General features: G+C 38.7%; 2 protein-coding genes across 2 annotated transcripts in view; one reads left to right on the top strand and one right to left on the bottom strand.

Moving 5' to 3' along the window:
• FBXL13 (F-box and leucine rich repeat protein 13) overlaps positions 1 to 5,133 on the top strand; it is a 37,625-nt gene extending 32,492 nt beyond the window's left edge. The window contains 2 exon segments of the mRNA XM_029084665.1: positions 555 to 685; positions 4,962 to 5,133. Coding sequence (XP_028940498.1) covers positions 555 to 685; positions 4,962 to 5,133 — 303 coding nt within the window.
• An 8,264-nt stretch (positions 5,134 to 13,397) lies between these two features.
• The window catches only part of FAM185A (family with sequence similarity 185 member A), a 29,630-nt gene continuing 18,940 nt past the window's right edge, over positions 13,398 to 24,087 (bottom strand). The window contains exons 7-8 of the mRNA XM_010166656.1: positions 22,088 to 22,222; positions 13,398 to 13,827 (exon numbers count right to left, since the gene is read on the bottom strand). Of these exons, the coding sequence (XP_010164958.1) occupies positions 13,712 to 13,827; positions 22,088 to 22,222 (251 nt within the window). The 3' untranslated portion in view covers positions 13,398 to 13,711. The remainder of the gene's footprint in view (positions 13,828 to 22,087; positions 22,223 to 24,087) is intronic.

Genomic DNA, 24,087 nt, shown 5'->3' with positions numbered 1-24,087 from the left:
ATTCCATGGCACTTCAGCCACAGTTAACTGGCCTGAGCTCCACAGTGCAAATCAGAACCCAGAACTCCCAAGTGACAGTCCTGAGATTCTTAACCATTCCTTTCTGAGAAAATAATGTAATTTATACAGATACAGTTGTTTTTTCATTTTTGTAAAAATAAAGAGAGAAGTTAACATACACAAAAATGGGTGTTTGCAGAGAGTAGAAGTGTATTTGAGGCTGGCCCTTTAAGCACAAACCTTTAGGTTCCAGGTTGTGCTCAATTTAAAGAACCCAAATCAAACATATTTTAATATATACAATGGAACTTACATGAATGTTAGTCTAATGAACACAGAGTGTAATATACAAGCAATAACCTCTTAATGCATCTCTCTCTTTTTCTAGTGACATTCACAGCCAGCAGTTGAATTACTTCACTGGTAATAAAGGGTACCTAGAAAACTGAAGTGCCTGAATTGGATCAAAGAATTGATGTAAATGCATCATAATTTGAGAAAAACAGAGTGGGTGTGTCACCTAAGAATGACTGGTTTGTTTCTTGGTCTTGCAGGAGTTCTGCAAGGGCACAAAATACCTGGAACACTGCTGTGTCTCTTACTGCCCTCAGCTGATGGATGAAGCTGTGAAAGCATTGGCATTTCACTGCCACAGCCTAACAGCTGCCAACATAGCAGGTTGTCCAGTCCAAAGGTACGTATAAGAAATGGGGCAACAGTTCTGGGATTGCTATTGCAAAGAGGTACCTAGTATTTAATTCAGAAATCTGACCTGCTGGCATCTGTGTCTTGTCACAATTCTACAATGTACCCAACTAATGTAGAAACCAGAGCTTAAGTTCAGCTGACTTACCACGAGTTTTAAGTTCTGAGACTTGGCTCTTCACAGTGTTTGACAATCTTCTAATGGTTGTAGTTACAACATAAAGGTGTCTGTGCTGTATCAGAGTTTGTCTCTGCAGGGTTGATGTCCAGGGAAGGGTGAAGAGAGAAGAGTTTTTAGTGATACTTCCTGCAAATACTTTCTTAGCTTCTGGTGTTTTGGGTGCTTCTAAAGCATGGTGTCCTTGTGTTAATAACTCTTGGTATTTTCATGCTTTATTTCTTCCAGTGCTCTTTCTGAACCCAGGTAAAGCATAAATGGGGGCATGAGAACTTTATACCTGTGGCTTTACATGACAGGGCAGTGGCTACTTTGACAATAGCAGTAGTGCCTAAAAGCTGATGAACCCAGAGATGTAAATTCATGCTTAAATATTCTGAAGATTCTAAACCCAAGGAAAAAAGTCATTTGGAAAATAAATTACATGAGGGATTTGGATAACTTACACCTATGGAAGGGAGTCTTCCTTATGCTGTTTTTTATAGTCAGTGGAGAAAAGTGTTCCTACAAAGCATCTGTCAGAGAACCTATTCTCTCTTTGAGAAGACCTGTCTCTCTACTGACTACTGGAAGGAGACTCAGAAAATTAGTCATCCAAGGGCTATATGAATATTCCCTTAGTATCCAAGATACTGTGGCACTTTTGCTAGTGGTTCCCACTGTCATCAGTGTGCTTTGGTGAGTCCAGTGTAGTGTATTGTGTCTAGTAGGTATTTATTACCAATAAAACCATGTGCAGTTGCAGCCATATTCAACCAGCTAACGTCTCTTTAGGAAAGCTGCTCAACTAACTTTCATTCAGGATGTCTAGATATCTGCAAAAAAATACAATTATTTCCAGCTATTAATTTATTTAGATTAAGTTTCATGTATAGCGAAACTTAGTTCCTCTTTAAAATGGTCACACTGCAGCATTTTTATTTTCTGTATTTTCTGTATCATTTCTTTTTGATGAAAGTCTTGCATCTCAATTATCTTTTTCCTCTATCAGAACCTGCGTTCCTTTTTGAAATGACTGCTGTTGTGAAGGCCTAAATCTTCTTCCCTGTACTTTCTGACTTAAGACCTCTGGCTTCTGTGCATTTAACTTTTTCTCTGCTTTTAATATTTTTCCTTAATAGCAAAAACAAATACTTGCCGCATTTTGGCAATAACCATTCTAATGCAATTTCTACAGCGCTTATTTCATTTTTTTTTTAATTTCACTGAAAAAAACAATTGTTGTACTGTTGCTTTCATCACTATCAAATGGGAATATAAAAAGTTTATTACTACTTTTGGAAAAGTTCGTCTTGAACAATCCTTTAAAATTTCATTGTACCAGTTTCCCCCTTTTTTTCTACTGAAGTGCCTGTGTCCTGTTTCTTTCCACAATGTCTGCAGCCATTGCTTGTCCCTGCCTTTCTCCTCTCCAACACTCATTTCCATAACCCTCGACTATCCTTTCAGTCCTCTACATGATCCTCATGTCCTCTTATTCACTGCAGTGGCTGAACACCTTAGCCTCCTGGCAACTAGTTTGAGCTGACCTGGCTGACTAGTTAGCCAGCCCTAAATTATTTGTATTATGATCAGTTTGTTAGTCTTCCAAAAGTTCATAAGTTTCTCAGCCTCTAGGCCAAAACCCACAGGCTATCTCAGAACTGGCAGGTCAAGGAAGTTGATCCATGTCTTACAATAGCCCTTGGTTTATATCTTATGGAATCCTGCTGTACACCATTAATTGTTATATACATAGGTCTCAATCTGCTGTATCCTTTGCTTTTAGATGGATATTAGGCTATTTTTCCATAATTACAGTAATAATAAAAGTTGTGCATGGAGATCTTCCCAAAGTAGTTTAAGTAAGGTAGTTTTGCAAGCAGTCTTCCCTGCCATGCTTTCCACTATGCCTTATAGACTAACATGGAAAAAAAAAACCCCAACCCAAAACCCCCTATAAAATGGCAGTAGATACATGTAGGCTGGAAAAAGTGTGAATTTCTGATTATCAGAGCACTGAATTATAAAACAGCATCCTGGGAAGGAACTGTTATGGAATGTTAGGATGTTCTCGGTAAGGGTCATATTTTGTAGTTCCTGCAAATGGGAGCAAGAAGTAGACTCGGTGACCTAGTAATCCCCTTACAATGCTTTGTTCCTAGATGGTATCTTTTCTTTAAACAGTTACAAAGCCAATCTGTTAACTGCTAATACCCTACTATTTTCAGAAAAGAACAGCAAGACTCTTTCAAATAAACCTACACATAAGTTTACAAGTCTTTTTTTTGACTTGAATCCAGCTTTCAACTCTATAAAATGAGATGGGCACACCTGTGGATCTTAAAACTAATGGGTCTTTTAAATCCTTTGGCAATCTCTAGTGTAAATTGAGGGGATCCAGCTGCTAAGTAAGGAAATATTTTCCACTCAGACACTGTTTAAAAATGGTCAGGAGATTAAAATAAGAATGAACCTGTTGCAAAGGATATATGGTAGTATGTCAGACAGTCATGTCCTGCAACATCAGATATATTATATTAAAAAAAAAAAAAAGAGTTAAAAAAAAAATCATAGCAAGAGAACATGTAAAAAAATAAGTATAGAAATACATGTCCATTAAGAATGTTTTAGCATGTGCTATGCACTTTATTCTAAAATTAGAAGAGCTTATCATTTTAATCACATCTACTGGGGCAAACTGTCTTTTGAACAAACTCCACTGGCTTCAGTGAAAGTGCAGTGAGCCTCCCTGACATGCTTCTGCATACCTAGGACAGGTACAAGTCATTTTGAAAATGCTGATATTATAAAATATCCAGCAGTGCAGTTCTGAATCTTACTCAGGGAATGAGCCTGAATCAAGAGTAATTTAGATTTCATAGGAAAAAAATGAAGTTGTTGTGGGAAACATATCCTACACATGAAAAATACAGCAGGAACTGAAAAGAAATCTCTGGTTAAATGAATCAGCTTTTTAAATAACAAAGTTCTGAAGACACAGTTTTATGGACAATTAATTCTGTAATGCAGCCCTCAAAAGGGAACAGGCTTGAGTGTATGATGTAGATTTCTCTTAAATGCATCTGATACCAATTACTGACTTTAGAGTCAGCAACTTATTTTTATTCCAATAGGAATATTAATCTATTTATTAGTCTATTGCAGATATTAATATGGAGCATATAGCTACATCTGGAATAAGCAAAGCACAGAATTACCTCTATATTCCAGGAGGACTGTATCACAAGATAGTGTGCTAATTTTCTGTTCCACAATCCAAGGTCCCAGCTTCATCTTGCCTCCTTGTCCCTTTTAGATTCTCATGAGATTGGCTGTTTAATGCAAGTGAAATCCACTGATTTCAATCAAGTATCTTCAAAAGGTCTTTAGTATGTCCCCCCTTGATTTTTGGTCCTGACTGAACAAGGTAATTAAAGTATGTACATCATTTATTCTTGACTGTTTCCTCTGAGGTCAGTGGAGTAATTAAGTAGCTTGCATGACTGCTTATGTACCTTAAAGAATCCGTCTCATGTGTATTCCAAATGCAACTTCCAGCATTAATGGCAGTGAATATCAGTTTAGAAGAATGGAATTTTGCGGTGGAACTAAGCAGCTCTACTTCAGAGCTAAAGAAAAACAACTACACATTAAAAAAGTCTTGGTGTGAGAATTTGTTCCCTGTAATAGAGAACTGAGATACAAAACTGATATAACTAAACTGTAAGTGCAGCCTAACAGTTTAGCGAGAGCAATGCAATAGCAGGTAAGGCTAAAGACTTATATGTGCTACATGCAAAATTACGAGGTTGAGAAAGTTAAACCATTCTGATTATGTGAAAAAAAATCCTACAATACTTTAGAATGTACTGGAATCACAGTTAACTAATACCTAATACGTTCCTGATATTTAAGTGACAGTTCCTATAAGGCCTCTTACAGAGATTAAGAATTCTGCTGTGCCCGAAGTTTTACTTCCAGGAAGTATTTTAAAACATAGTTTTCCCACAAATCAAACACTAAAATTGTACTTTGTGTTTTTATCTTTCAGCTATTCAATAACCTTCTAACTTCTGTGTGTCTTCTTGCTTCATTTACAAATGACTGATACCTGTATCCAATACTTGGCTGCAGCCTGCCATTACCGCCACTCCTTGGATGTCTCGGGTTGCATTCATCTTACTGACAAAGCACTGAAATATCTTTGGAAAGGTTGTAAGCAACTCCAGATTCTCAAGATGCTGTACGGTAGAAATATTACCAAGTAAGAGGATATTTCTTAATCTTAATTCAGAGGTGTCTATAAACCCAGAAACATGAGGGTTTTTTCTCTTCATTGGCATCATCTTGCCATGCTAGATATCTGGCTTGAGCCATCTTGCTCATTTATCTAGGGGGTGTCCACACTGCTGCCCTAGGATTCCTGTGGCCTGGTGTGGGGGTACTTACATATTCTAGTGTTGGACAGAAATGAAGGGAAATAGGGACTCCCTCTATCTTTATGACAGACCATGTCCTGTACAGGAAGTTTCTGCAGACACAGGATATCTCCTCAAGGGTGTGTGAGAACATGAGGGAGAAAACAGACTGGGCCATCACAGCCATCACACTAGGTACTTGAGCTCATTCTGAGGGTTTGTGGGAGCCTGTTTCCCAATGACTGCATATCAGTGTACAGCAGGAGCAGATTTGAACATTGATGTGGGCTTGTGCTCAAAAGGCAGCATGGTTACAGCAAATGAGGCAAGGTACCCTAAGCATAGTTTCATGAAGTACAAGTGAAACGTAGTTGTTATATATCTACAATTGGAAAAAACAGGTCATCTACCACAATGTAATCCAGCTTCCCCAGCCTCTTGATTCCCCATGGTATTTAAAAGCCAGTCAGTTCTGGTCAGGTTTAGAGCTGAGTTTTCAGCTGTGTGTCTCCAAGATGCACATCCAATGTCTGTCACCCTTCTGTGGGGGTTAAGAGCATCACAGACCAGGCACCGTACAACTAGAACTGCACAGTGTCCAGACACGCCAAAGGGACTGAAACTGTTCGGAAAATACTAAAGTTTAAGCACAGTTGATAGATCTGAGTATATAACTTAATCAAACCTTATGACTCCAGTAAAGAAATATATGATATTATATTATATAGAGTATCCATTCTAGGAAAGCTCTAAGCCCACTCTAACAGGACCACTGTAGGTAGCGCATTCTGTGCTAAATCATTTAAGGGTTTATAGTCACTTTAGAGTCCACAAGACCAATGCAGATGCTTAATAACTTGAAAGCTATTTCCAGTGTGCTTCATGCTTTCCAAACCCTCCTTGGTTTATTTCCCTCTGTCTGTCTCACCACAAACAATTCTGTCATTACTTTTATTTTCTTTATTTCTCTCTGACTTAGTTTTCTTAATGTCGTTTCAGAACTTCCATCTCAAAACCTCTACTTCTAATTAAATACTTGTTAGAGACAGAAAGTGTTTCTTTCAATTCATACTCTAGCATACCAAGTGATTGGTATGCTAGAGTATGAATTGAAAAAAATATTCTAAATGAACTACACTGCTCATTCTGAAAAAAGACATTTCAAATACAGTTAATTTCCTCATAACTTTCCGATTTACTCTTTTTCTCATATTAAATCTCAAGGGATTTTCTTTTACCCCCAGATTACCATTGTTGACTTGCTTTTTCTGTGACTTCATGTCTCTATTTAGAGCCCTAAAGTGTGTGTCATCCCTTTTGGGCTCTGGTTGCTTATACATTTTCCCGTAGAAGTGAGATGTAGTAGGAACAGAAATTTGGCTTGAGTTCCAATTTATGTTGGTTGTGCCATGATCAAAGAGCTGACATGACTTCTTAGAAAACTGATTGCATTATTGTAGACTTTGCAGGGTGACCCAGGATTATGCCTCTGCCTCAGAGTCCCATATGCTATGGGTTCTCCAAACATCTTGATTAAACTCTCCTGACACAGACAAGGAATTTCCCAACCAGTTATTTTTACTGTAAAGAAAGCCCTGGAGAGTTACAGAACTTTACAAAACGAAAAGCAACCATGAGACACACATCTCCACCCAGTGTTATCTTTGCCCTTTTTGTGATTTTTACAACTAGACCAACTTTGTCAATTTTACTTTCTTGAGCCTGATTTTCTGGTATGGTGGATGGATCTTCTCTTTGCCAGCCTCAGTTTCTACCCCTTTGCACCATGTTCAACAACAGGAAACTCCAACCCTGTGCCATTCGAGTCTGAGACAAAAACTATCATTGGGTGGATTGACCATGTAGAATAATTCAGCACTGAAGAATTTTTGCTTGTTCCTTCCAACAGGTCTGAAGAGCCCCTAGACCTAGGCAGGGTGCAGACTAGACTAACCATGTCAAGATCAGAGTGGCTTTTCAATGCAGACTCTAATAAAGTTGTCATTAGATCAAATGATATTCAGAAAACAAAGGAGTTCACAGCTAGATTCAGATATATTCCACATCCCATATGTGTCCACTTCAGAAAAATCTTTTCTATTGTAGTTCAAGGCCAATATTGTGAAGATGATAAGACATGTTTGTTTTCTGATGATAACTACATCAAAAGCACAGTAAACTTTGGCAGTGATGACATCAATAGCAATGACAGTACTGTCACTTGTATGTCGCAGCATATTTTTATAGAATTGTGTATTTCATTCACAACCTGTATGTTTTTAGTAATGAATAATAGCAAAAGACTGTCAGAAAAACGAACAAGAGTGCCTCATTCTCTGTTTTCAGACTAACTTTTAAAACCTTATTTGGATTCTTAGATTTTTCACAGAATGTAGAGGGAAAGGCTGTTTTCAGGTGTAATTTATGTTCTGCAGGTGTGAAACCTGCATTTCAGAGACATTTAGTTTTCTGTTTAAGGAGATGGAAGGGGACATCTATGCAAAAATCAGATTAATCTGGAGCACTAAACATGCTAGTGGCTTAGGTTCCAAATAGAAGAAATATGGTTTTAGATTAAAGCTGCCCTACAAAATCTATAAATCATGTATACTTCCATTTTGCCAAAGCAATTCTCCATTATTTATTATTAAACACTAACCAGTTCTAGCAGACATCTCTTAATAGACTGAGCCTTGCAAATATTGAGGCATATCTATTGTATTGTGTCACATTCTTTTTAAGTTTTCTTTTTACTGTTTCGTTAGATTAAAATAGAAAACATATGGAGCCACAAAGTTCTTCAAGTTTCAGTCCAATGCAGCTTCATAGGAAACAGTTACAAGCATATAAATTCTCCATTCTTTCCAGTATCAGGTAGCATTTGAGATTATATTTGCAGCATACTAGCCTGGTTCCAGGTTTATTAAATGTTAGAAATAAATAAAGGTCTATGGCTTGATATCTTGCTGCATATTTCTGTATCCAAAGACTGAAGACCTTTCAATTAATCCCATTTCTAAATGTCATAAAGAATCATGAATAATCTGCCTGTGGGAGTAGATGATACTGGTACAATTACTTTTTTCTACTAGAGGAAAAGAAAGCTGACTGACTGCTTTTTAAAATGTGGCTTCTGTAGGAAAAGGTTGTATTGTTTGTGTTTCACTTGGGACTCATCCTACAAGAAATAACACCCTGGCATCTTTAGAGAAACACTTCCCTGTAGAACATTCTCCTTAAACTTCAAAATGCAAATACCATTTAAAGTCAGCTGCAGTGCTGGGAAAGGTGTGGCACTCTGTTAACATTTCTGGGTGCAAAATGAGACAGGAAATCTGCTGTGGCTTTGAGAAGCCCTTGCCAGCCAGCCCTCTGCTCTCACCAAACTTCTTCTCATCTGTAACAGTTTGGTTCCACCAAAAGCTGTTCTTTGAGAGCAGAATTATATGCTTTCTTCTTTCTTGTCTGCACTAATATGAAACCACTGACAATGCTTTTAAACTCATGACTACTCTATTAACAAGCAACTCATCAACAAATACTACTAAAATGTTTGCCTTTTAAAATGGAAATTACATTGGGACTTAATAGCTACATCTGAATTTGGAGAACATTCTCATTTTGAGGATTGTTGTTGTTGTTGTTGTGTTTTCTGATGGTTGCTGTTGGTTAGAAAGGAGATTGCAAGGACTCTCTTTTCTTGAAAAAGCCGAATTGCTTAAGTATTATCCAAATATTCAGGTCTCAAGACAGGAAGGATTTGGGAGTCCAACACACATGTCATTGGAACCGAAGACAGGCTACACAATGACTTGGTAAAAGACTAAGAATAATTGCTGTTTTCTCTTGAAGGATCAACAAAAGTATCATAGTACTGACTTTTCACTGTCTGTAAATCGCTCCTCAGAAGTGACAGGGAGGCTCTTGGAGTGCCATGGTTCAGCCATCAAGTGCACTTGAAATGGATACCATAAAAATACACAACTACTGCAGCTGACATAGACCTCAGAATACTTCAGATTTTATGTGGTCTTATCACTGTTTGTAACCTGGAGCATGCCTGCACGATGCTTTCTGCTTTTCCCATTAGCTGCCTACCTCCACTTGCCTCTTCGGCTTAATTTCTCCCATGTTTGCATTCTAAACAGTTCTCCCATGTTTAAGTTTTTATTTTCCATTAATTTTTACTTTTGATTGGTTTTCTGGTAACCTCATCTCAAAAAGTCTTTTTCAAAACCTCTGCTTTTTATTATGATGGAACCAGTCAATCATTTCTGAATTTCGGAATGGCTCAGGATTCAGACCGTGATGCAGAACTGTATTTCCTAGCTAGCCCCTCTTATTAAAAGAGATTGAAACTTTGGGTAAGGATTCAATTAGATATTCCAGTGCTGCTCAAGCAATGTGTTTGGGCCAGTATGTTTGTCTGACTTACTTATACCAGGAGATACTTGCTTTGCCAAAGAAAATTGTAAGTACTTGCTGAAATGCTTTTATTAATCAATGTGCCCATTTAAGACACTATATAAATAAATAAGCAGGCTCTATCATCATACCATATATCTTAAATAAACGATCTGTTTTGCCATGTGTTGATGATTAATGAATGGCTGTTTCTGGCAAACTAATCAACTGTAGCTCCAGGCAAGGGACAGCATATGTTTCCAAAAAAATAGTAACAGCTCCCCTTATACATGCTTCAGACAGCCACCATACATTGCAGTTTCCATGAAAAACAGGAATTTGGAGTTGGATGAGTTGATTTTTATTTTATAGCTTTGAGCTTATAGCTCATATAAATTGTGCACACATTCCTCAATGGCACAGGCCTCCCCAGTATAAAAACAGATACAGCCTTGTGTTCCTGTGGTTCATACAGTGTAGCACTGTTAGATTTAAAAAAAAAAAAAATAATAATCCTGCAGAGGTTGAAAAGGAGCCCTTTTTGCTTCACTAATTTTGTCCCTTTTGCACGCTTTGCTCCTTTCCTGCTGCAGTGGTGCAAGAATTACAGCAGTGCCTGTCTGTCTCTTCTGTAACCATCTTCTGTGGTTTCACTTTGGGAAAAAACCCAACAACTTTACTAATACTGTAGTAGCATTACTGGCACATAAGAAACCACTTTAATTTGGGTATTTTTTCTATTAATGTCTAGATGCCATATATTCTATTCTGTTACAGAGCTCAGGAAATTGTCTAGCAGGGAGAAGGGCTACTTGCTGCAGCCCTGACACACCAGATCAGGCTGAATCTCCTGAAGAGGACGGGAGATGTAGAGAGCTGGCTCTTCCCCAACAAGCACACGAGCAGGCTCAGCCCAGAGGAGCTTTCTGGAGCGCAAGAGCTGGCGACGGGGGGAGGCTGGGGGAGGCGGGTGCTCTGCACAGCTGGGATCGGGCTGGTGGCCAAGTTGCAGAAGTGATGGAAAGAAAGAGATGTTCAAAATACTGAAAATGGTGGGTTGAGTTTCTTCAGCTTGGGAAGGCAGGAAAAGTTGCTGGTGAGGAGCTGCCTGGAGAGGAGGGAGAGGAGGGAGAGGAGAAAGTTGCTCGTCAGCTTCTTTTCAGGGTGTCTCACTCAGCAGGCCTGATTTTTCTCCTATTTTTGTGTCATTTTGCTCTAGTTCATTGCTTTTATGTTCTATTGCTACAAAGAGGCAGTGGCCACAAAATGCTGAGGGAGATCAGTGGGGTCATGGGTGTTTTCAGACCACATAAGCAATTCTCTTCTGGTTCAGCTATCACAGAGGCTGCAAAACACAGCCTTGGGGTGAGCTCGGGGCCAGTGCAGGTAACAGCACGGCTCTGCAACACGGCCTGTTGAGCATTCCATTTAGTTTCAGAAATAATACGCTTTAAAAAGAGGTGGGTGATGGAAGATAACTGTAAGTGGAAAGGTTATACAAAAAGAAAGCAGAAGGTGAACCATGAAAGGGTAAAAATAGTTGGAGGTTCAAAGAAGAAAATAGAGATAGGGAACTGCACAGCTACTATAGCCTTCCTGTTCCTCTCAGGCTGAGTTCAACTCTCTTAAGCAAGCTGATGTTTACATGTGCAGATCTGAACTGTGGGCTGGCCGGCAGCTGATGGAAGCAGGAGATTCAAATGAAAAGGAGCACAGATGAGAAAAGTGTTAAAGGAAATATTTTCTCTAATTACAAGAACATGTCTTCTCATCAAATGGACAAAAAGAGGAAAAAGGAGCAGACATGGGATCTGCCATTCAAATCCTAATTAACGATAACCCACTCCTCTTTCCTCGTCTACAGAAAAATACAAAGTTTAACCTCATTATAGCAGAACAAGACATTACTCAGATGCCTTTGGGAAACTCCCAAAAGATTTGTCTTTCTTCAGCTCATTCTTGACCTTTATGTTAAAGTTTTTGCTGGTCTCAATGTTCATTAGCTGGGAAAGAATATAATCAGAATAGCTTTAGTGGTAGCAGGATTTTTCTGATGACTTATTTAAACTTCTTCAAGCAAGTAACCAGCAATCCTAATGTGTAATTCCAGCTAGTTGTAGAATATGGATGCCTTAGTTTGCTTTCTTTTGAACATGGAAGAAATAACATGCTTTCTTACTATTTTCTCCCTTAAATTGCTGGTGCAGCAGTCCCAAAAAGCACCACCTTAGTCACAGAGGCTGACAGGCTTTGTATTCTGGGTGAAAAAAGGAACCATTAAATGGACTCGATTCTGTGAAATATCTTGTGCCCTGTTTTTATTTTTCAATGCAGTGTGAATTTAGAGGTGCTTCTTTCACTTTGTCTGCAGCAGTGCACAGAAATCATTAGTTTCAAAGAATTTTCATGAAATTTAAAACCATTACACATTTATAAATTTTGCAGCTTTTAAAAGTATAATTACTAAGAACTAGTAATATTATATTGCTTTTAGTAATATATTAGTAATGTTTCATATATTAGTGTTTATATTAAAAATACATATAATTTGCCATACACATAGTGCCCATCTCATCCAAATAAACAGTACACACAACAGCAAACAGAATGTGGAGTTTTTAACCACCCTGAATTATAGTAAAAGTGCTGCCCTTGACTACTGAAGTCTATTAGCCAGGGGCAGTTATATCTCTTGAGGAATCCTGTGGGGAAGGAGAAGTTCATTTCATAATGTACCATTATAATCTAAAGTACATACACACATATACACAACTTAAAACCTGAGCTGACTCTCAGTGTGCTACTCTCCACTCAGTTGGCCAGAATTCTTATATTTCAGTTTTAAACCACCAAATTTCAGTACTTCTTTTATAAGATGCTAGCAACCTGGTCTAGTGGAAGGTGTCCCTGCCATGGCAGGGGGGTTGGAACTGGATGATCTTTAAGGTCCCTTCCAACCCAAACCAGTCTATGATATGTATGGAAAGGCTTTTGAAAGCTCCATTTACTTTACTGTGTGTTTGTATGACGGCAACACAAAATCCTCCTCAATAATGATGTATGCCCTTGTGCAGAGCCTACACAATTCCCTCACCTCCCTCCTCTGCCTTTCTGCCTCCAAGAGCTGACAGTCCCATCATGCAAGGCTGACAGTAATTCACTGGAAATGTATCAAATAAACAGATTACAGTTCTCATTTATTAGCCCAATACTTCCACTCTTTAGTAGCTTTTACTTTAGGGGAATGTTCATGTGGGGACTTATCTGAAGTCCAGTTGGGTGGAGTGTTCCTCCTTAAAATCAGCCAAACCCATTGCACTTTTGAGTATTTATTTCAAAAGCTTTTCCTTGCAACTGGACAGGGGTAGACAGAGCTACAGTTCTTATTTATATACACCAATAAGTGGTTCAGCACGACACGGAGCAAGTTCTGTCATTTCATAGAAGTAGTTTTAAACACAGTACCCATTGATAAGGCAGAAACTGCTTATAGGCCAAACACCAAACAAGAAGACCAAGTAAGAACTACAATTCTGAAAGTAGCTTTATCCTATCCCCAATGCAAAAAAATTGGTTGAAGAAAATTCTCTGCATTTTGCATAAACTAGTAGAATTCCCACAGTACTGAGACACTTAATTAAAAAATATAAAATAGCTGACAAAGCATGTCATCTTGGAAGCAAATTTTTGTATTTTCAACTAACAGAGGCTGAAAGTGCTTTTTATTTTTAAATGATGACTCTAACCTTTTGTTTCAAAGTTACTACCTTTAAAGTCATGCGATAAGGGGGTCAAGTTATACAAACTCTGAATAGGTAAGATCTTGTCGTTCCTAAAAGGCACTAAAAGAAAACCAGACCTGTTAAGCACCAGCCACTGTCACAGGCAAATCTTGGGTTAAAACACCCTCATTTTTAATATTGTTTCTCTCTTATATTATGAACATACATCTACAAAGTTTCATAATTTTACAGAAATGTTCCTTTACAATTTCTTGATTTAATCTCTTTGGCCTATTTCACCTTTAAGAATTCTTCAGCTTGACAGACTGGATCCAGCTTTGGCTTTTAAGATATACTTTGCCATTTTGTGTGTCAGCCTTAATCCATTTGTCTGTTTCATTCTTTTGATTCATGTGACCTGGAAAAGAGAGTTCTGTTTAGTTTAATATGACACACAGTAAACATATCATCTTCACATCACCTTTTTTCAAGCTCCCTAGAAATACTTTTAAGACTTTTATTTAGTAGAACAAATATATTTTTAACAGAGGCTTCCAGCATTTCATTCTTGATACAGTTTTTTGCATTAATCTCATTTCCCATAATATGTTATTACAATGAAGTTGTGTTTTTTTATTATATAGTACCAAAGTTTTTATTATGGGCTAGGAAATAAGTCTACATTTACAATGAAGTTGTGTTTTTTTATTATATAGTCCCAAGTTTTTATTATGGGCTAGGAAATAAGACATTAACCTAAGTAATTTGAAAAGTTTTTATCTTTATTGCAAGCATGGAGGAAGAGACATGGGTAAGACCTGATTTTCCACATGACGAGTCGTGTTGCTACTATTACTGCTTTCTTATGATAATGACATAAGAAACCACCCTAAGATGTCTGTCTTACATGTTTCACAAACTTAGTGTGCATGGTCACGCTCTGAACAGCTCGCTGTGTAACAGACAAAGGAGAAAGTTCAACTTACCCTCATTTTACAATTCAGAAACCGAGGCCAAGAGAGAATAAGTGACCTTCCAAATTTATAGAGAAGATTTATGACCAAATTGGGAATTAAACTGTGATCTTTTAAGACCCCAATCAGTGCCTTTATCACAAGATCAACCTTCACTTTGGTTTATCTTTACAAAATATCTTTTATTATTATTTTAGCATTCGTGTGACTGAGTAAATTCTAAGTTTAGAACCAATTTGAGCCTGGAATAGCATGAGGGATGGCAGGGAAGCAGATTCTGAAGCAACTCTACAAACATGCTCTGCTCTGACCTGTAACACAGCTGAAGTTAAATTCTGGCCACGTCAAAACCAGTGGCAAAACTCCAGCTGACATCACTGCATTGCTTTCCACAACTCAACCCTACGTGCCAGAACTTTTCAATAGCGTTTCAGCGCTTTGGTACTTCTAAGTGTGATTAATTTAAGGTTATGGGCCAAACCCACGTCAATTCACTAGCAGGCTGAGGTACTGTTTAGAAGTATGGGGTTTTCAGAGGAGTCCAACACTGATGGATGAAGAGGTACTGCAGTGTCCTTTGTTATCAAACTACAACGTGCCTTCAAGGATCTCCATGTGGATGTCCTAGTACAATTTCTGCACTCCTGATTGCTCCAGACAGCAATCTCAATCACACTCATTCTCAATATCATTCCTACTGTAAGGCAGAATCCACAGTTCTGCTCCCCATCTAATATGGACTTAAAGCTGTGATGATCATCATGAAGTTGAACAAATGGGTTGTATGAGAAATCTGTTAAAATCCGAGACTTCGTTCATCAGAAAGCTTTCCCGAATCATCAATTTGCAATAGTAGCGTGTCGGAGAACACAGAAATGAAACCAAAATCTATCTTTCAAGTAGAGGTAGCTCTTAAAACATTGGATCATGATTCCTGAATTTTAAACAGGAAATGGCCTCCTGGTATCAAAAAAATGAACCACAAGAAGTGTAAAGGAAAATTTGAGTTGATCCCTTAACAGCTGTAGAACACTGAAAATACAGCTTTTTTTTCCTAAGGAGAGAGGACACAATAAATAGGGCAGAGATACATTTCCAGAAAATGGAAATCCCAGTTCCCCTCTCTCATGTTTTTGTCACTATGGCTTGTACTTTGGTACAAGGAACAAACACTGAAGCACAGAATCATCCCTGCAAATGAAGAGTTTCATGCACTGCTTACGTACACCCTGCTACACTTTTGCTAAAAAGTTGAAGAGTTTTGAAGAAACAAAGAACCAAATTAACAAGAGCTGGTTTAAAGCTCAGTTGTTGTCTGAGCTCTGTTTCTCATTTTGCATTTGCTATGTGAACTTAGAAAAATGTTTTGTTCCTTCTGCTTCTTTTGGAGATTTGCCTGTGAAGGGAATGCTGAAAATACCAAACTGCCTGCAGGAAAGTGAGTGTCAAGTTCCATTCCCTAGGGATGAAGATCTTCAAACTATTTTAAGGTCACTAAGCCTATCGCCAGTAGCAGGTTCAAGTCAAGCTCAAGATACTTAAGTAGCTTTGTACATGAGGCGGTAATCAAGCAACAAGGTTTAGTTGGAGGCCTTTTGATGCCAGTTTGGTCTTAACTGTACTCACTGCCTGTACTCTGAATACTGTGGGAACATAAGTGGATTTTGAGGATGACTTTGCTACCATGATTAAATCACGAAAGCCAACAGCCTGAGTGGCCACTTTTCCAATTTAACGCCCAGGAAAAAGCTTGTTTTGTTTTTTTGCCATGTATGCCTAAAGGCAGAGAACATCTTTGCAGAACATTATGCAGTGAAGTACTGACTGTTTAACTTCTCCAGTCTCCAGCAAGGCAAACAAATAGAGCGCTCTATTTTCATATCACAAACCACATGAAGATGAGCATATTTGAAACGTTTTTCACTGGTAGCGTTAGGACTGTGGTATATCTCAAAAAGGCTGTGAACAGCTCGAGTTAAATGCAAGCTGAAACCAATAAAAATCTGTAGGATAGCATCTCATCTAATGCATTTTATAAAAGCTGGATGAACTCTCTATTTGACTGGAAGGAATGTAATCTTTTCCAGATACAACCTGTGTCTTGTTTGTTTTTTTAAGATACTGCTTAAGGATCAAGACTTCACAGAGGTACAGCGTTTAGAGGGACACTGTAAAACAAAGCTCTTCCCACTCAATTCTAGTGGCAAAGAGTCAATAACAATTGTTTCTAGGAAAGCAGGGAAGTTTTGAAGTGCCTTGAGAACAGAGAAAACAGGGAGGGACACGGCAGCGGATAGTGTTACTCCTGGGATCAGAACCGTAACTCTGAACGCAACAGACCCAAGCCAGCTGCACAGTGGGAGAAGGAGCGCTACTTCGACAGCTGTTAAGTTTCAGAAGAAACTTAATTTTCAGCAGACTGCCATAATACAAGCTCTAACAGTTATTTCCTTTTTAAAGGAAAGTTGCTTGCCTCACATTATTTGCTGCCCCTTCAGTTGTGTTTGTCCTTAACCCTGGAACTCCAGGCAGCTACACACCACAGATGTGACCTTAAAGGAGACAATATAGAATTTCTAATAACAAAAACAGCGAAACACATCCATAAAGCCTTCCATGTAGTGTATGAGATTCATGCATTCAGCTCCCTCCTTGCACACTGGCTTTGAAGCAATCCTACAGGGTAAGTCCACAGCACCTGACAGGTCACTCTCCCAGTACTGCTGGACAAGGAGCCATTGTGTGAGCAGTGAGAAATAAGTTATCCCTGAAGGCAGGAAACACATGGCTAAATCCCCTGTGTTCCAGAGGGGAAACCTCTGGCAAACATGAAAGTCTTATTTCAGTGCATGCTAAAGTGAATGGCTGTTGTAAGGAGAAAGGTGCTTCTCACTACAATCTACCTGGAGAACCAAACAGGGTGAAAAGAACTGAAGTTAAGAGGAACTCAAAAAGTCAGAGGTAGGACAGTGGTATCAATGTCCATCTTTTCAACAGAATCTGGTAATTAGATGGGCCGACTTCTCTGCAGAGGCACATGAGGAGAAAGGCCATACAAAGAGTTCCTAGTGATCAAAAGGATACTTGGATGCTAGATTAACCTATAAGGTAGAGGCAATATCTACCTGGAAACTTTCACAGGAGAAAAGGAGTTAGAGAAGACAACAGAAGATTCCTCTCCATCCTGAGGAGAGATATCTGAGGGAAGGCATAAGTTAACATGAAAGAGAGCCCCATTACCTGTGTGCACGGTCACCAGAAGGCAAAGCTCTGAACACTGTTCAGATGTGGCTCAGGAAAACTCTAGCACTGTAGATGGGGTGGGATTAGTACCAAAAGCTAAAAATCCTGTTAACTGCTCCAACTGCTGTTGTCATGCTGGATGAAACAGGGAGCAAGAATGTCTCAACTTGCAAGAAGACAATCATTTCCAAAAACTACGTTCTTTGTAAGAGGACAGAAAAATACAGAGGTTGGTTTGCCAGCTTGAGAAAGTAAGAATAGGGAGACAAAATAACCTAAGAGACAAACATCATGGCCCCTGAGGAGCACCTGTGACACTGTGGGACTTCTACCAAGGAAACTCATGCAAGTGCTGAAAACCAGATGGAGTAAGTGACTGCCAAAGTTAAAAGCTCCCTTGGCACCAACCAGATGGATGGCATCAGGTCAAAGGTTGCTGCTGGATATCAACTTGGCACTAGAATTGAGGCCAGGGATGGAGAAAGATCTGGAATCAGATGAGTCCCTGGAACCACTCAGAGACACAAGATTTACATGGTGTAAAGAAAGGGGTTATATTCCAATTAGATTTGGAAATAGACATCACCAGCTATAAGGATCCAAAGAAAGTCTCTGAACGATTGCAATATTTTTTCCAACAAGCTTACAGTTGTCAACACACAAGCTGGCAATGGAAGTGGGCGGAGGCGTGCCCACTGGCTGCATTCACTTAGTCCCCAGATTCATCCACCCTTGAGTTACTGAGGAGTGGGTGGGAGCAGATGGTCACATTAACTTAGGACAATAGAAAACAGGGCTGAAAGCAGCCTCCTGAGGATGCACTGTATTTAACCTGACATGCTTGCCTAGCCTGCTCTTCACAGTCTGCAGTACTGACAGTCCTATGGCCTTACCAGACAAGTGCTTACTACCAGAAAGTTTATCTTACTATTTAGCTGTTTTCTTTACCATAAGATCAACTCATAATTTCTAGTTGTTCCACCAGCAGACAAAGAACAATTTATTTCTTTCATCTCCGCTGGAATTTCTTACGTACTGGAAAAGCACATCTTATCCTCCCTCAGTCTTCTCTTCTTTAGAGAAAAACAACACTTTTTTTCAGTATTCCCTCATAAATTATGTTTTTAGGTCTCTGATCATGTGTTCCCCTTCAGAGTCTCTACAGTTGTCCACATCCTTTTTGAAGTACAGTACTCAAAACTGGACACCTTCCAGCAAAGTATTACTAACGTTGTGTAAAGCCAAGTGATTATTTTGAGTTTTACAGAACAGTCATGTTGATACAATGCTTATTTTTTGCAACTGTGTAACATTGTTGTTTCCTGTTTACTAATGTTTTAATTTAAATATTCCTCCTCTTAGGACCACACAGGTAATTTCTTCCTATCTTCATACTTTCAACGTAAAAGAACTTATTGGAAAAAATGGCCTAAAAAGCATATAAATCAAGATTATTTGAATTTTAACTCTGCACTTCAAAGTTTGTAATGCCTTTGGCACAAGAGTCTCCTAAGTGCCTTTTCTGTTTGAATATTTGACACTTTTTAGCCTGCTGCCCTTCCTCTTCCCATATATAGTTCTGGATACAACTAATCATCTCTACAGCCTTCTTCAGTCAGCTGATTTAAGAATATGGGCAGATCTGGAGACATGGGAAGGCACAGACATCGAGCAGCAAGGGCTAAGCAGAATCCTCTCTTCCTGCCCTCTTTGCCAGGGAAAGGAGAAGAATGCCTTGACATGGTTGTCATCAGAAATTACTGGAGTTACTCAAGCACTCTCAAACTAGACAACTGAACAAATGCTTTCACAGATAGAAGCTGGACCAGCGCTTAACATGAAAAATCTGTTTTTATAGCAGGTTTTGTTAAATCATACATAACACTGCTGATGTCAATGGAAACAGATGCCTTACCCTTGCAAATGACTGAAGAGTAAACTCCCTGGCACTGTTCTCTACTCCCTTCCCTTTCTTGACAAGTGTCCCAGTTTTGCAGGAAAAGTCCCTTCCTTTTCTAGAAGAGCAAAACACCTTTTCACATCCTCATTACTCTGCCTCTAGTGTGCTCACTCCAGGCTTTCACCTTCTTGCTTTGACTAATTCCCGCTCTGTTTCTTGGCTACCTTGCAAAACCCTGGATGTGACTGCTTGTGGGACTGTACTGTACTGACTTCCCCACTCAGCATGGAAATGGGAGCCATGAAGCAAGGTGATGACATACATCATCACCACTGTAATAGCAGTAGGGGAGGCTTTCCGAGAGCAGGTGACAGGCTTAAGTGCATGTTTACCCAAGTCATAGAACTGGATCCTGTCTTCCCACTGGAAAGCCTCCTCTCTAACATCTCTCACAATATTCCCAGAGGCAAGTAAAGCTTCCTGAAAGCAGCCAGTTCCTGTCTTATCCACATGAGAACGGGCCAGTTTCTGAAAAATCATTTATTTTTAAACTAACCTTTGAGCTCAGAAGCATGAAAATCTAAACTGCCATGCTCTTGTGATACAGAGTTTTTTTCCACTTGGCAAAACCCCTCTTCTCTCTCCATTTTTTATTTCTTTAGCTGCAGCAGAAGGACAGCTAAAGACTCCGTACCTAGAACTCCAAGAGTGGATAATGTTTTCAAGATATAGAAACAGTATTAAATTATTTTTAATTATTTCAGAATCTACTTGTACAAGAAATTTCTCAAATATCAACTTTAAGAAGAGATTGTTGAGAATGAGGGGACAAGTGCTTGGCCTGCAGAAAGCATACACTGTCCCCATGGGATAAAGTAAAGAGAAGGAGAAGCAGGAAGCATGTCCTTGCTGTGCCAAAGGGATGTTACTGACTTGGGAAAGAAAAAGGAGGCACTGTTCTCAAAAGGGTAACAAAAGGAGCAAAGCACACGTTAAAACCAACTGCATTACTTCAGGCCAGCACTACTTTAGCTGAATTGTATCCTGCAAAAAATCCATTCCAGGGTCTATTTTTTATTCACCTGTATTATGATCAATTACGATTTATGTTTAAGGTATTTTTTGTGCAATGCTGTAACCCCTTTAAATCAATGGCCTAATGCCTCTGCATAACTCTTGCTGATTGCCATGCCTTTGGGATATGTATACTTGAGGATTAACTAATCAGACATGCTTTGGCCTTAACTGCCAAGATAATTTCCATACAGAATGGTGGGTTGAAAAATTCCATCTGCTTCAGCAATGACTGTCCTGCAGAAACACTGACTGGGCAGTGAAACCAGAGCAGCCATTCAGCTGTGTATATTTGAAACTCTGCTCTTGTCTTTAATGTTGCCAGAATAACAAGATGATTGACTGGCCAGTGGTCCTCACTCAATGGTAGATGTGCTATTTTACTGCTGAGGCGATTCATTCCATAGAGCCTTGCTGGAATCTGAGATCCTTCCAGATTTTTCCAGTCTGAGAACTTCTAACTGTTTGGGTTTTTTTTTAAATTGTATTTAATAAGCACTAGTAAATTTAAATGCTAGTTACTGTTAAAGACAGGAAAAGATACACCTATACATTTCCAGACTACTATTTTATATAAGCAGGCTACATATTAAAGTTACATACATACAATTTCTAACATTTCCTGACTTCAAGATCATCATCTTACATGAGGGAGGAAAAGAAGTTTTTTGCATATTTTCTTAGGTTTAAAACCAAAGAAAAACTCAAAGCGTCATCCAATCTGCTATCGTATCAGGTCACACTGACATAACACGTTCAAAACAAAGCTGGAGCCTTCGACACATTACGTTAATGTTTCCTCTTGTGCAAACTGAGTAATTGGTAACAGCAACAGCCTCAACTTCTAGAAAGACACGTCCGGAGAAGAGAGAAATACACACCCTGACAATAAATTCTACAACTGTTTTCTAAAGCAGGAAACAGCAAGGCTTGGGATTAGAAGAATGCTACAAGTAATTGCAGGCACCTTTCCGTGTACTCTCTATTACCCCATGCTTGAGCTTCTTCTGCTCTTCTCCTCACTGTCTCTCAACCCATCTTTTTCAGCCTATCCTGCACTGTTTAACATTTATAAATATGCCATATAGCCCCTTTACTTCCCCCTCCTACCCAACAGAGACAGAAAGAGAAAACTTTTCATTATATTTTTAATAGATGTTCCCTGGCGATTAATGTGTGACTGTCTAAGCCAACAAAGCAATGGGTCAAATTCAGCCCTGGATTAACTCCCACAAATTCACTGGAATAATGCTGAGGATGAATCTGGCTCTAAGACTTTTGTTAGAGAAGCAGTTGTTTGCTTTCACAAGTCATTTACCAAACAAAATTAAAGAGTCATCTAGTAACATGGGGAGTAGAATGGCACAAGCAAACATTTGAACTTGAAACAGAGGAAAGCCAAGAGCAATAAACTCATAAGGAAACATAGATGCCTTTGACTAAGGCCAGACAGACATTTATTGGCAGCCAAGATTAGTAAGCCTTACCACTTATGGTTACGTGATCGTCTTTGGAAGCACTTTGTGTTTCTTTTAACTGGATCTCTGAGCTCACATCCACTTTTCTTCCAGACAACTGTAAATAGGCTTTGAGAGAGGCAGGTACCTTGACTGTAATAGAACCTGGCATAAATTTAAATAAAAGCTATTTAATTTAACATTGAAATCGCATGAAACAGGCAATTATATAGCTAACTTGAATAATTTTTTTTTTTAAGAGCCTTCAGACACAGTAACCTCTTCTTTTGTCTCTGAATAGATAAACACGGGTATCTTCACTTATCATAACCAGAATACTTTACACCACACGTAGAAAATGTTGTCACAGTATTCCCTAACATTGACATATTTGACATAAAATTGACATTTGACATCTAGTTGAAGATGTCCCTGCTCATTGCAGGGGGGTTGGACTAGATGACCTTTAAAGGTCCCTTCCAATTCAAACCATTCTATGAAACTATGATTCATATACTGCTACTAACGGCTTTTAATAGAGGATCTTATTACAGGAATGTTCAAGGTAAGCAAATCTAATAGATCTCACAAGTATTATGACTTTAGTTTCATCTTCTAGTTGCATATTTACACTCCTGAGCAAGGACAGATCAGATTTGACAATTAATCCAGTCACTACAGGGCACATTATGAAAGAATTGCTCCTCTGGAACCATGAGATGCCACTTACATAGTGTTAATGCTGGCAGTTGTCTTCACTTTACTGCACAGGGCCAGCTGTTCATATCCTTCAACAGATACAGTCTCAAAAGTGACTAACCAGTTCAGACTGTATCACTAAAAGGTAAACTACTAGCAAAATGGCAGCTTTGGTGGCCCAAATAATTCTACCCCTGTGATTAAAAACAGAAATTCTGACTTCTGCTTCCCCTAAATTCCCCTTCTGTGCATCAGACTGAAGGCAGATGCTGGACCCCAACCTGCCCATGTTAATCACATCTGGAATTATTTGGTCACAAAGTTTGGAAGCTGCACCCTACACACTAAAACAAAAACCTACCAGAATTCAGAATACACTTTCTGTATACGTGCTCTTTAGTTTTTGCCTAATTCCAACATACATTTTAGAAAGACAGAGAAGTTTTTTTAAATACACCCCAAAAGCTGAAGCAGAACACAGTAAGAAAACTGATAACAACCAAGTAGCAGTCAGAAAGCAATCCTGTGACAGTTCTGATGAACAAATAACTGTCAGTATAATTTAGGACTAAATTTTGCTGGATACACAAAACCCTTAGAATAAGAAAGGGAAAAGGTCTTAATCTTTGGGTCTTCCTTGGAGAGTTGCTCAGTAATGTGACTCATAAGATCCAACACATGCAGCTAATTTATCACGAATGGGACATTTTCTACACTGCTGCTGTCTGCAGTTACTCTGAATTTACAGGGTAAATGAAAACAGAACTTCATCAACTTTGCCTTTACTAAACTGTGCTGCCAGAAGAGACATCAGGCAATGTTTTGAAAATAACATTAATTAGCTTTTATTAAATATATTCCTCTTTGCTAGTAATTCAAAAAGTCATAACTTCAGTAATGCAAAAGGTAACTAGGAAATTATTTTTTTTTTTTCACCAACAGAACAAGAATAGTTTGTAGAGAAGAGTGAGACAAGTGATCTCAATGCATTTACTTCATTATCTCCCTTCTGAGTAACTGCTAGGTTTTAACAGGGCACATGCACTGCCTCACAGACAAGAGAAGGGTATCAAAGTCCATGTTCATTTAAACCACCTGAAGCATCTGACATGTTAAAGTCAGGTATAGAATGCTCCAGTAGGTTTTTTTGCAAAACTAGGACTAACAAGATGTATTCAGGGCTTGGTTATTTGCCATCCAGAAGATATGGTATTTTAAAACTATAAATCCAACTTTAGGAGTGAGCTTTTAACTAAGAAGTAAAATTCTAATGAGTAATCAGGAGTAAAAAGGAAGAATGACAGGATAAGGCCCTCTCTTATTTGCTTTTC

This window comes from Antrostomus carolinensis, unplaced genomic scaffold (assembly GCF_000700745.2).
Source record: "Antrostomus carolinensis isolate BGI_N321 unplaced genomic scaffold, ASM70074v2 scaffold3524, whole genome shotgun sequence".
NCBI lineage: Eukaryota > Metazoa > Chordata > Aves > Caprimulgiformes > Caprimulgidae > Antrostomus > Antrostomus carolinensis.
The sequence above is the reverse complement of the archived record's forward strand: the minus strand, read 5'-3'. Positions and strand labels throughout refer to the sequence as shown.